This window comes from Calypte anna, chromosome 5A, assembly GCF_003957555.1.
Source record: "Calypte anna isolate BGI_N300 chromosome 5A, bCalAnn1_v1.p, whole genome shotgun sequence".
NCBI classification, from domain to species: domain Eukaryota; kingdom Metazoa; phylum Chordata; class Aves; order Apodiformes; family Trochilidae; genus Calypte; species Calypte anna.
The window spans coordinates 30881093-30893445 of record NC_044251.1 but is presented as its reverse complement, the minus strand read 5'-3'; the positions used below and the strand labels follow the sequence as shown (position 1 = coordinate 30893445).

At 46.2% G+C, this 12353-nt stretch overlaps 1 protein-coding gene across 3 annotated transcripts in view; it reads left to right on the top strand.

The window, feature by feature from the left end:
• The first annotated feature begins 767 nt into the window (after nucleotides 1-767).
• The window catches only part of CCDC85C (coiled-coil domain containing 85C), a 104427-nt gene continuing 92841 nt past the window's right edge, over nucleotides 768-12353 (top strand). The window contains exons 1-2 of one of the 3 annotated variants that reach the window (XM_030451719.1): nucleotides 768-855; nucleotides 1043-1932. In XM_030451719.1, the coding sequence (XP_030307579.1) occupies nucleotides 1221-1932 (712 nt within the window). In that variant the 5' untranslated portion in view covers nucleotides 768-855; nucleotides 1043-1220. Of the gene's footprint in view, nucleotides 1933-12353 lie in introns of all 3 variants that reach the window. The other 2 variants (XM_030451720.1, XM_030451721.1) reach the window with 2 other exon arrangements.

The window sequence follows — 12353 nt, the reverse complement described above, 5'->3', positions numbered from 1 at the left end:
CCCCACCCTTCCCCGGGATGGTGCTCCCTCCGATAGCTTTTTTTTTTTCTTTTTTCTTTTTTTTTTTTTTAAAGAAAAAACAAAACAAAACAAAACAACAAACCCTCAAAAACACGAAAACCACCAACAAAAAAAGGCAAAAAAAAAGGGGGAGAAAGAGGGCATGGAAGACCCGGGGAGGCGGGTGGGTTGCAGCTGTGAGTTGGCGGCAGCGGGCAGGGTACGGCAGGGCGGGCGGAGGGAGGGAGCAGCCCCGTCCCTTTGTACCTGCTGCCGTTTGAAGGCGCCAGGCGGCCCCGCATTGGCTGTGGCGGCCGCGGCTCCGGTAACCCGAGCCGGCGGAGGGGCGCGGCGCACCGGGGCCCGGCCAGCGCCCAGCCCGGCAGCCAACGGGGCGGCGGGGGAGGGCGGCGCTCGGATCGGATCGGATCGGATCAGATCAGATCGGCCCGGCCCGACACCCCTCCGCCAGCAGCCGCCTCTGCTCGTCCGTGGCTCGGTTTGGCTGGGGCAGGGCCGCACCTCCCTGGCCGGCAGGAGGTGGGACCAACCCCGGCGCTGCCGCCCGCCTCCTTCCTCGCTCCCTCCTTCTCTCCCTCTCTCCCTCCCGAGGGCTGAGCCATTCCGGGAAGGCGCCGGCTCCCCCACCGCTCGTCGGCAGCGCTGCACCGGCATCGGCAGCCACCGCGCCGGGCTCGGCCCCACTTCGCCGCGGGCGAGCTACGGGTCTGCAGAGCGGGGCAGCGGCGGCGGGTGCGGGTGCGCGGTCTCCCGCGGCGGGGAGCGGCGGGAGCACAAGTGGACGGAGCGCCCGGGAACGGGGGGGACGGCCGCCGCGTAGTTGTTTCGCCCGCGGTAAGTTGGCCGATCCCCTGCGGAGGCTTCGTTTGGAGGGGGGCAGCGCTTGACTCCCGGCTGTCCCCAGCCCCCTTGGCGGGGGGACGCCGTTATTTTTTTTTATTTTTTTTTTTTTTATTTTCCTTTTGGATTGCTTTTTTTAATATTATTTTTTTATGATTTTCTTTATTATGGGGCATGTGAGGGAGCAGATCTTTCAGCCCGGCGTTGCTCTTCTTCCTTGTCCAACGCTTCGTGAAGAATTGTATTTCTTCCCCGAGATGCTGCAGTGAATCTTAGTCCCAGGAAATAAAGCGAACAAAATAATCCAAATAACCCCATCCATTTGTTACCGTGTGCGAGTGAACGCTGCCTAGTCACAGATGATGGCAAAAAATTCCTTGGAAGGGTCTAAAGAAGACCTGAGCAAAATTTCGGAAGAGGAGATGCTGAGGTGGAGCAAAGAAGAGCTGGTGAAAAGACTGAGGAAAGTGGAGAATGAAAAGATGAACTTAATGGTGGAACATGGCAACTTAATGAAGGACGTGAACCGGCGGCTGCAGCTCCACCTGCACGAGATCCGCGGGCTGAAGGAGGTGAACCAGAAGTTGCAGGACGACAACCAGGAGCTGAGGGAGCTTTGCTGCTTCTTGGACGACGACCGGCAGAAAGGCAAGAAGCTGTCGAGGGAATGGCAGCGCTTCGGGAGGCACACGGCCAGCGTGATGTGGAAAGAGGTGGGCATGTACCAGCAGAAGCTGAAGGACCTGGAGGCGAGGCAGGAGACTCTTCTGCGGGAGAACGTGGAGCTGAAGGAGATGGTGCTCATGCTGGACGAGGAGCGGAGCGGGGCCGGCTCCCGAAGCTCCATTGACAGTCAGGCCAGCCTGACTAACCTCAACGGCGGCTCGGCCACCAGGGACGTGGGGGACGGGAGCAGCACCTCCAGCACGGGCAGTGCGGGCAGCCCCGACCACCACCACCACCACCTCCACCACCACAAGGCGGGCGAGAGCAAGGCCGGGGCCATGCGGAGGTCTATGGATGACCTATCCGCACCCCTTCACCACAGGAGCATCCCTAACGGCCTCAACGGTGAGTCCCAGCCCCGCTGGCAGCAGGTGCCACCGGCCTTTCCCCTTCCCCACCTCCCCTCGGCAGGTCCTGTCCCCCTGGGCAATGGGGTGAGGTAGTCCTTGCCATCCCCACCCCTGCCCATCCCCGGTGCCCTGGTGAGGGTCCGTGTGCAGGGGTTTGGTAGTGCTCCTTGCCTGTGTTATCAGTGTCTGGGACTGAGCATTGGAGCCAGTTTTATCTGCAGGGTTGCTGTTTTGCTGTTGTGTCTTGTTTTGTTTATTTTTTTTTAACAATAAGCTGCCGGCGTTTTCAGGGTAAGCACTGGTTTTCCTTATTTCCCCCTCTCTCCCTTTTAATACTTTGCTTTACATATGGCTTGAGTGTTTGCTAGTCTGATAAAATTGATTTAGAGCTTGGATGAGATTTTGGAAGCACTTTCTGGTGAAAGTGCAGGTTTGTCCCACAGAGCATCACCTGTTATCTCCATAGGTGCTTGGGGCAGGCTGGCTCTGGCATGCTTAGCAGTTTTGGAGAGGTGCAACTTGGCTTCACCCCCCGTTGTCCTGCTCCACTTCAGAAACGGGAGGTTTGTGTGTAGAGGAGAGATTGCTCTCCAAGGGATGCTTTACTCACAATTTTGTTCAGTGTAGTCATTAAAGTTAGAAACAAGCTCCACTGGGAAATCGTGCCAAGACTCCTCTGGCAGTTTGTATTTCAGCAAAGTTTCTGCTGTTGTCTAATAGTCAAACAGCATTAAAATAATAATACTGGAATATCTTTAAAACTGAGAGGTTTTTCTCTCTCTTTTGAAACCAAGAAGACCAAATACTTGACTTGTAGAAGGTGTGGTTTGGCCATGAGGGTTCAACAGGAATTAAGCCAGCACCAATCTAATTAACTGTTGTATATGTGACTCCTTTTAATGTTCTTAGTCCTCTTTTCCAACCAAGGAGGACTGTTTTCTGGTGGGAGTACCCTTTCCCCTCCTCCAGAGAAGGGGCTGGAGCCAGAGGTTGGCCCTGACTGGTGTCAGCAGTGGATGTGATTTCCAGATGGCTCTGGGAGCTGAAGACTCAGATTTTGGTGGTACTGATAGGACCAGGGAGTGCTGATGCTTTTTTCCCTGTGATTTACGGAAAGTTCTTATGCTTCGAGAGATCTGAAAGCATACAGCACTGATCAACCCAGTCCTCCATTCACAGCTGGAGATGTTCTGGCCACCTCACCCAGTAGACAGGGATCGCTGGTCTCAAGGGTGATCCAGTCACCAGATGTTTCAGGGTACACAAGGCATCTAATATTTATTGTTTTTTCTCTCTCCTAGTGCTGTGTAAATCAGAAGTATCTGGTTTGTAAGTGTTCAGATAGCATCTGTTCCTGAAGTGACTGGACTTTATTTTCATAAAGCATTGATTACTTTGCACAGAGGCACAGAGACTACTTTGCAGATACTGAATGTGCCTCTACTGGTTTGGGACAGAAGGTCATTGCAGTTCTGTTTTGCAACCTCATCCCTCTTAGGTATGGACAGCTGACAAGGACAAAGTCAGTTGAATTTGTTCCTGTTAACCTAGGGTCCTTTAACATATGAGACACCATGACGACCTCAGAGCTATCCCTTCAGCTCCATGCTTGGAATGGGACTCAACTGTCCCAGAATAAAGAGGGAGGTCTCTGCTTTCAGAGCTCAGTCCTCATTGCCATCCTCAAGTGCTGTGTGCAGGACGGTGTCCAGCACCGGCATCTGAGGGGGACTGAGAGCTGAGTCTCATGTCCTGTACTATATAGGGTAAGTGTAGGGAGGGGTTGTAGAAGATCTGCACGTGTTCCCAAGCATCCCTCTACAACTTCTCTGATGCTCATGCGTAGACAGGATAAAGCATTTCCTTGTGGGACCAAAGGTTTTGTGACTTCTAGCTTTGGGGTGCCTGTGGACCTGCTCAGATTCATTTCTGAGAGTGGGACAGATATCATCAGCACTTTTAAAGCTAATAATCCTTGTAAAGATGCAAACAAGCCTGTTCTCTCCACTTAGGTAGTAAAGCTGTAAAGTGACTTGAGTAGTTGTCATTCTCAGATAGCATCGGTATTCAGAAAGGGCATTTCCCTGACTGAGCCTTTGGAAATGCCTCTCAATACATATGCAAATGCAAAGCTTATCAGGCCCCTTTTTTGACTGACAGCAAGAAGTCTGGGAGGAGGGCTTGCCTGGGACCAAGCTGCGGTTCTGTTAAGGCTGTGGGAATGTAGAAGAGCAGGGCCAGTGAACGTGAAACACAAACGCAGAAGTCAAATGGGCAGTGAAGCTGCCACGGAGCAGCCCTGGCATCGAACAGCCTTCCACGTCTCTTGGAGCCGTCTCAGCTTTCCATGCATGCACGTTAGATGTCAGCCTTATAGTACTCTCTTCGTGATGATTTTTCTTCCCCTGGGATAAAATGGAAGGGAAAAAGATGAGAAAGTGTGGCCTTTCATTTTTAGGTTGCAGACTTCGGGTCTGGTTTGCTGTTGTTTCATGTCGTTGAACAACTGGATTATTAGCTGGTGGATAAAGCACTGGTCAGCTCTGCAAATACCACAGTGAACAGCCCTGGTATGCTTTCTTACTGAGGGTGGTGGTGGTGGATCTGAAACACATGCAGAGCAGAATTTAGCATCTGTAGTAAGAACAGAGGAGAAGCCTTGGATGACTGCTGGGGCAAGACGTGGTGAGCTGTTTGCTCGGGTACATTTGCATACGGAAAAGCTGTAAAGTCCTGAAAGGTGCTGCCCTGGTAGTGGTATCACTGAGTCTTCATGTAATGCTCTGCTTTTTTAGGTCTTGATCGGGACTCATTCATTTGTTTAGTGCTTTTCTAAAGGAATCAAAAGTACGGTGGCTGTTAAATGCTCCTAGGAAAGTAGCTCTTTACTGAAATCTTGGTGAGCAAAGGTAGATTAAATATTTCTCATTTTTTCCTCATCAATCACTTGGAAGTGAATTGGTGAACAAGGGCTTAATTTATTTGCTTCAGTGCCCCATGTGATGAACTCTAGTTTTGTAAAGTTATTTCAGTATAGAAGGTACAAGTTTAAAGAACAGAAAAAACCTCAACACAACCTGTGATCCACCTTCCCTTCACTTTTCTGAAGCCTGTTTACTTGTATAAACTGTCTTGTTGGAAGCATATACCTAGAACATGATGATTAATTTTCTGCTCATGGAATATGAAGTAGTAAGTATAAGTGATAGCATAAAAATGGTTAATATTAGATGACACGTAATCCTCTGCAGTTCTGGTTTTCTGCTGAGAGCAAGAGGAAGTCTGCTTAGTCTAAAAGAGAGTGGTGTTTCTCTTCTCCATGTGTGAGCTGGGATTTGGGCTGTGGGGGGTCATCTCCAAACTACATGATGGGAACAGGGCAGTTGCATCCAGGTTGAGTGATATGACACAGTTACCATAAATCTACACACAGATCTAGGACAAAAATTGAGGCACATATGCTGTGTTGTGCTTGTGAGTGCTTTGGCTTTCTTCTGTATGCACGGTGGGAGTCTCTATGCATACATAACCTTTCTGTCTGTCCATTTTTAGGCAGCCCTGTTGGAACAATGGCCATTGGTACTGCCTTTTTCTTGGCAAAATAAAATTTCCAAGAAAAACAGAGTAAGAAAAAACCAAAACAGGAAGACAAAGTGGGTGATATTAATGGGACCTGGGGGAAAGAAAAAGCCTTCAGGTACCCCAGAATATGTTCCTGTACTGTGAGGTATGTATGAACATTGGGAGGAGTGACTGGGAGCTCCCTGAGGCCAGGCTTCCATGGGTTTTAGCCTTATCTTGATCTGACTGAGACAACTGTTCATTCATTTTAGAGCCTAGAGGCATACAGACTTCACTACCTGTGCCTGGGACATGCATGCAGGCAAAGCTTTCAGGCTTTAATTGTCATCCCCCACCACCAACAGAGTATTGTTAAAACTCCTTCAGCTTCCACTAAAGGTGTTTGCTCTGAGTTCACAAAATGGGCATTGACTTTATTCCAGTTGGGTAAAATACCAGTGCATTTCTTTTTCAGTGTGAAGAGTTATGTTTTGGTTTTATTTGATGGGGTTTTTTGTTTGTTTGTTTTTTAAGTTATTAAAATAATCAACACTGGAAAAGAGGTCAGAGAAGCTCAGAAGATGCCATGGATATGTCAAATAGCCTGTAGTAGGACATACATTAATCTATGGCCTCTTGGTTATTTGAACCAACAGAAGAATGGTCTCTCTGGGTGGGGGGGTGGGAAAATCTCTGCTTCTATTGATTACCACTTGTAAATGTCCACATATTTACCTAGGGGGTATGATATATTACAGTTAAAATGGTGGCAAAGAGGAGTGGCTGTTCCCTATGGGTTGGTATTGATCAGATGTGCAGCTACCGTGCACTTATTTCTCATCTTCTTCACACAGCCTTTAGGCCAAAGGCCTCTGTTTTTATTAGCATATATATAATCAACATATGTATTATTTACTAAGATGTATTAATGAGGCCTTTGAGATGAGAGGCAGAAGCAAAGGGTGAGGTTCATCTCATTTAATTTGAGATATATCCAATACAGACCTTAACATCTGTGTTCCCTTGGGCTTTCTTTATTGGGCATGTAGAGAAAGGCACTTTGGTGACATGATTTGTGTCACCTGTGACTGCTTTAGAGGGAGAAGAATCCTACTCTTAATTGTGCTCTTTCTCTCTGCTGGTGGGAAGGCAGCCTTGACCACTAGTTTGTATGCAACCGTCTCAAATCAGGTGAGATCAGTCCTATTCAAGGTGTAATGATGACCCTTGTCCCCTCTTCCGGTGCAGCTGTGCTATCCCTGGTGAAAGAAAGGAAATTGCCTTTTTCAGTAGATGTCAGATGTTATCCTGTTGTAGTCCCCACGCTGCATGGGCACAGCGATGGGGATAGAGAAAGCCCAGTTATCTGTGATGGAGACCCATCAGAGCTCAGTGGCCCCTGCCATGCTTAAGCAGAGGTTCAGCTACTTGACCAATAAATATTTTTCTTACGTAAAGAGCGCTTTTCATTTTCTGAGCATTACTCTGACTTTTTTTGATACTGCCATATTTAAGATGTCAGTATTTTTGCTGCTTTAGGCTGCTACACGTTCCTGCTGCATGTTCCTTGTGTTTCATCTGGGAAACCTGCCCTGGGCTGGTAAACTATATGTAAGACCTCTATAGAAACACCTTTTTCTTCCTTTTCTGTAAGTTCGATGAGTTCGGCTATTAGGTTTGTCAATGCTGAGGTCTCAGACAGTAAGGGTGCAGCTTCTTGTGACTGGCACTTGTTGGCTACTCATCCACAGGGCTTCTGTGCAGTGCTTCACTTGAGACACTTTGCCTGCTCTTTCATTCTTGCTGGGTCACTGCCTGCACCCCAGACTGCTCAGCTCCCAAACTTCAGGATAGTTGGTGTCCCTGAAAAAAAGGCTCAATGTACTTAGGCTAGGTATTAAAATTGGGACATATATTCTCCATAGTGCATTCTGATTTTTGTTTCTTTCAGTTTTCTATAGACATCTTGTTCTGAGCTGTCCCGCTGAAGGAAAAGACTTGTATTGATTAAAAGGCAATTTTCTATGGGCCGTTGATAGAATTAACCACTTACACTTGTCGAAAGCAATCAAAATAAGGGAAGTAAACTGTATTGGTTACATGTAAATGATTTGGTCCTCTGGAGACATTTCATCAAATAAAGCTGAAGATCGAATTAAATGGTCATCTAATAAAGTGGCAGTCATGGGAACCCAAAATGCAGCCTTGGCAGGTGTTGCTCTTAGGATGTGTGCAGAGCTGAGGGGCATGAATATTAACACAGAAGCATTGACTTAGAAAGCTTAAGAGGTAAAGCTTTTGTGGGGACAAGTCTGACCACATTCATATATCCTGGGTGATACAGGGAGGCTTTGGGCATTTAATCTGCTCCAGCATGTCTGGGGGCTTGCTTGCATCTCACACAGAGATTTCCCTGGCAGGATTTGCTGATGTTGTCCCCTCAGGCTGGCCCTATGGCATCTTTCTATAGTGGAGCTGCCCTTTGGAGCAGAAGGATGTACAATGGCTGATCTCACTTGTAGGTGAGATGGAGATGAGGTGCTGGCAAAAATATCTGCTGTAAATCACGAGTTGTGGAGTTAAGCATATGAAAAAATTTATAAGCGCATTTAGCGTACACTAAACGCTTGGCCCCGGGAGAGCTGAATTCCTTTCCATGTTCACAATCAGGCCTTAATGCATCCCCCTGCAACACAGTCAACATTGCTTGGATGGAAGAAGGAAGATTAGGGGGCTGCACAGCCAGTTTTACTGAGAATTAGCAGCAACTGGCTGGGTTTGCTTCTGCATTCTGTATTTTCAACCTGACTTTTTGTCTGCCAGCCAGAATTCATCCTGCCCTGTCGCCAAATGTCATCATACCCTCGTGGTTAACTCGCTTCAATTCATGAAACACTTGGCTGCCATAAATAGTTACGTGCAGAGGTTCCTCTGCACGCAGAGCGGGCAGAAATTTGCAGGCAGCGCTGCGAGGCACTCGCACACTAACATGTCCACCAAGAGAAAGTTGACCCACTTTTGCAAATAGATAACTCCTGGCAGAAAAAGTAACACTGTCTCAGAGAATCCTCTTCCCTTTGCCTAATGAATTGTGAAGCAAAAAGCAAGCCAGCTCCATCTTCTGAATTAACAGCGAGGTGAGCACAGTACTCCCCATTGAAATGCAAGTGTGTAAATCAGCCCTTGATTTGAGGAGGCTTAAAATGGCCACAATTCTTTTGAGGTTTTTGTTGTGGATTTTTTTTTTTTGTTGTTGGTTGGTTGTGGGGTTTTTTTTGGGTTTTTTTGGGGGGGTTTTTGTTTGTTTTTTGGTTTTTGGGTTTTTTATTGTTTGGGGGTTTTTTGTTATATATAATGAATGCTTTTGTTAGTGAATGAGGTGTGTGGAGTTCAGTACTCAGCTGCTCTTAGGCATTAGGAAACATCACCATGGCAATTGAAGGCTGCCTTACAGGTTATTTTGAACAATTTCTTAGTGACTCATGTCTGTCCGGAGACAATTTATGCCAGGTTACTTTGGACCCTGAGCATACAGGTATATGCGTACTCTTCCTTAAACTGCTTCTTGCCCCTCTCCCTTGTACTGACCTCTTACATCTCTGAGCAGTGGTGGTGCCAAATGTCCACCTTGTTCAGGGACTCACCTGCAGCATCTTTGTGAAAGATTGTCCTTGTAAAGTAGAGTGCAGGTTCTTTATCAGTTAGATTTGAGACTTGGGCACTTTCAGGACTGTGTCAGGTGCTGTCAGTATTGTGGCTGTGTCGTCTGACTTCGCACATGACTATAGACCCTCCATTTCTGGAGATCTTGTGGTGAAGTTGAAGCGTTCCTAAATTGGGGTGATTAGCTCATCGTCTGCATTGGCTTCTCCTACAGGTTTGCAGGATGGGATGTCTCCTCTCTTCCTGGGGTGGCTGTGTTGGTAGAGGGCTGGTAGAGGGGTCAAGGGGGGAATACCAGTGGTGAGTGCCAGGCTTATGGCATCTGGGCTTTGGCCAGCTGTGAGCTGCAGCCACAGGGGTGATACCTTAGCTGTCTGGTGCAGTTGTGTCAGCCCTGGCTGCTGGCAGAATTAGTTCTATCAAAGTGGGAGTGATACACTGAAAAGCCCTTCAGCTATTGCTCTGTCCCCCAGCTCCCTGCAGTGATGCTCAAGACTGTGTGTTTCTTCTCCCTCCCCCCCCTCCATTTCATCCCCCAACTCCCCTGCTGCTGGGGTTTCATTTGTATGCAGGCGGCCAAGGGCGTTTGAGTGCTTGTGGGAGATGGGGGGGTAAGTAGTGTGTAGAGCAAATGGATGGAGCAGGGCCCAGCTTGGGATGCAAGAGGAGATATTTTGCTGCTGGTTCAAACTATTTCCAGGGCAGTAGGATGCTATTTCCAGGGCTGCCCATGTCTGGGGGTGTGGCAGCTGTGTCTGAGCTGCCCTTGCTGCAGGAGAACTGTGGAAAGGAAAGGAGCAGGCAAAGTCACCACTCAAAGCTGAGCAGTAAAACTGAACCGTTATTTCAGAAAAGAAGAAAAACTAAGTCTTACAGTGTTTACAGTCCCCAAAGCTTAGTATTTCTATGGAAACCAATGCAGCAGGAAGCTTACTGTCAGTCTCTGATCTAGTGGGGTTGACAAGATTTTTGAAAATGTTTGTCCTTCCACACATCCTGGATCATCTGAAGACAAGTTGCTGTGTATTACAAATGCAAGTTTAAAACCTGTGTTCCAGGTTTCTAGCTCTCCATTAAGTGCTAAGCTATCTTGGGAGGGTTGGCATCCATCTTTCATCTGCAGTTTTTTACTTGCTAAGGTACATTTCATTCACTCAGTGACACTTATTGGTAATGTCTTGGCCACTTATAAATGCCACTCCTGTGACACAGTGCTCCTTGAAGGATGGCTGTGACTGTATCAGGCTGTGAACTGTTCAGTGGTGTGGTACATCTCAGGTGTCCAGTGAGGTTACTGTGGGGACACTGTTTGATTTGAGTGGAATTAAGGCTTGGACTCTTTACACTTGCTTTAGTTTTTGGTTCAAAGGAGATCCATGTCTTTAATATCCAACAATGGACATGATTGGACATGATCTGGCCTATTTAGGTAATAGTCCATTCAGTTATTTGTAGCCAGAGGACTACCCCTGGTTATATGTGTGAAACTATTTACCATTGTCATATTGATGTTTTCACTGTTTTCCCCTCATTTTGTTTGTTTGTTTGTTTTTGTTTTTGTTTTGTTTTCAGTGGGATTTCCCAGAATTAGCTCCAGGAGACTCTACATAAAAGTCCTCTGTTTTATACCAGAGTAGATGCTAACAGACTACCAATAATTAAAAATAACTAATTTTGGTTGATGCCAAATCTTTTTCTGCTCCTAACAAAGGTGTTAAGAAAAACCTTATTTTTCTTAAAAAAAACTTTGTTAAGAAAAATCTTATTTTTATGTACAATCTAAAAGCACTTTTGTGATGCACAGTATTCTTTTGTCTTCCTGGCTTCCTTTTCTTATCTCCCTGACCAGGGTTTGCAGTTTCATACTTACGTATTTCCCAGCTGCTGAATATAACTTTGATCTATGCTTTGGATCTGTGGAGCTTTTAATCCCTTTCCACTGAGTTAAAAGCTTGTTTGCTGTTGAATGTGATATGTAGCTATAGGTTATATGATCTTCAGCAGTGGCTCATGCATCTCACAAAGATGGCATATTCCGAAAACTCTGATAAAATATCCCCTTGTTCATTTTCCTTGTTGCAACTCAAACCCAGCATGGGAGTAAGTCAATTTTTCCACCCTGTGCAGACTGCTAATACACCTGTCCTTTTCTTTTACATACACCTATGTACTCCCTTGCTTTATTTCAATTATTCATTCATTTCTTTGTGATGTTTGGTTTTGAGGCTACAAACCAGCTAAGTATTTCAGCCAGTGCAGCAGCCTGTCTGTCTTCCAATTCTGATAACAGTTGTGATGTTTTCCCATTTCATCCCCTTAACTGCTTGTTACACCTCCTAAACCATGGGGATTGGTTTTAAAAGCTTGAATGTTTATTCCTCTTTGATGTCCTGAAGCACAATAACATATGCCTTGTTTGTGGAGATCTTCTCTTCTGGAATGCCTGCAGGTTCCCCCTCAGGAAAAATAATGATTTCTGCAGTTCTCAGTCCTCCAGGCCATGTGGATGTGATTGCATGTGTGTGACTGTATTCAACCATCTTCTGGAAAAAAAAACCAAAACAAACTTCTTTTTAAGTTTTTGGTGTAGCTGTTTGCTTTCTGCATTCCGAGTGGTTTAGTTGGAAGTCTTCCATGTTTGTCTCCCGGCCTTTTGTAACAAAATGCAGTTCTCTGTTTATGAGGTCTGTTAAAATTGTATTGTTTAAGGTGTAAGCTTCAAAATACAAAAGGATGCATGCTTTTGCAATTTTCAGCTCAACTGGGACTCAAATTTGGAGCACTTTCTCATTGTAACATGGCTTTCTGATGTAGTCTTACATATTATCTGTGGTTCTTGTTTCATACAACCAGGATAATATTATTTCCTATGTTTTGTCCAAGTTTCTTGTAATTCATTGGGTCATTTATAACATGCTCATACAGTGCTCATCAGAATTAGACCTGTGTCTCAAATGAGGCCTGTAGCCATTGCTATGATACCCATGATAACAAACAACACAGGCTGTAAGTTAGTAATGAGCTAACAGGGAAGGAGCAGCCTTTATAGTAACTTCATACATTTCTAATTCCAAGTTTTGGGAGTTGCTTCAAATTCTGTTTCAACTTTATTGGCATAAAAGCACTTACTTGTTTGGGTGCTTCTTTCTATACTGTATATACTTCTTGTGACTGCAGAATAATGAAATATGG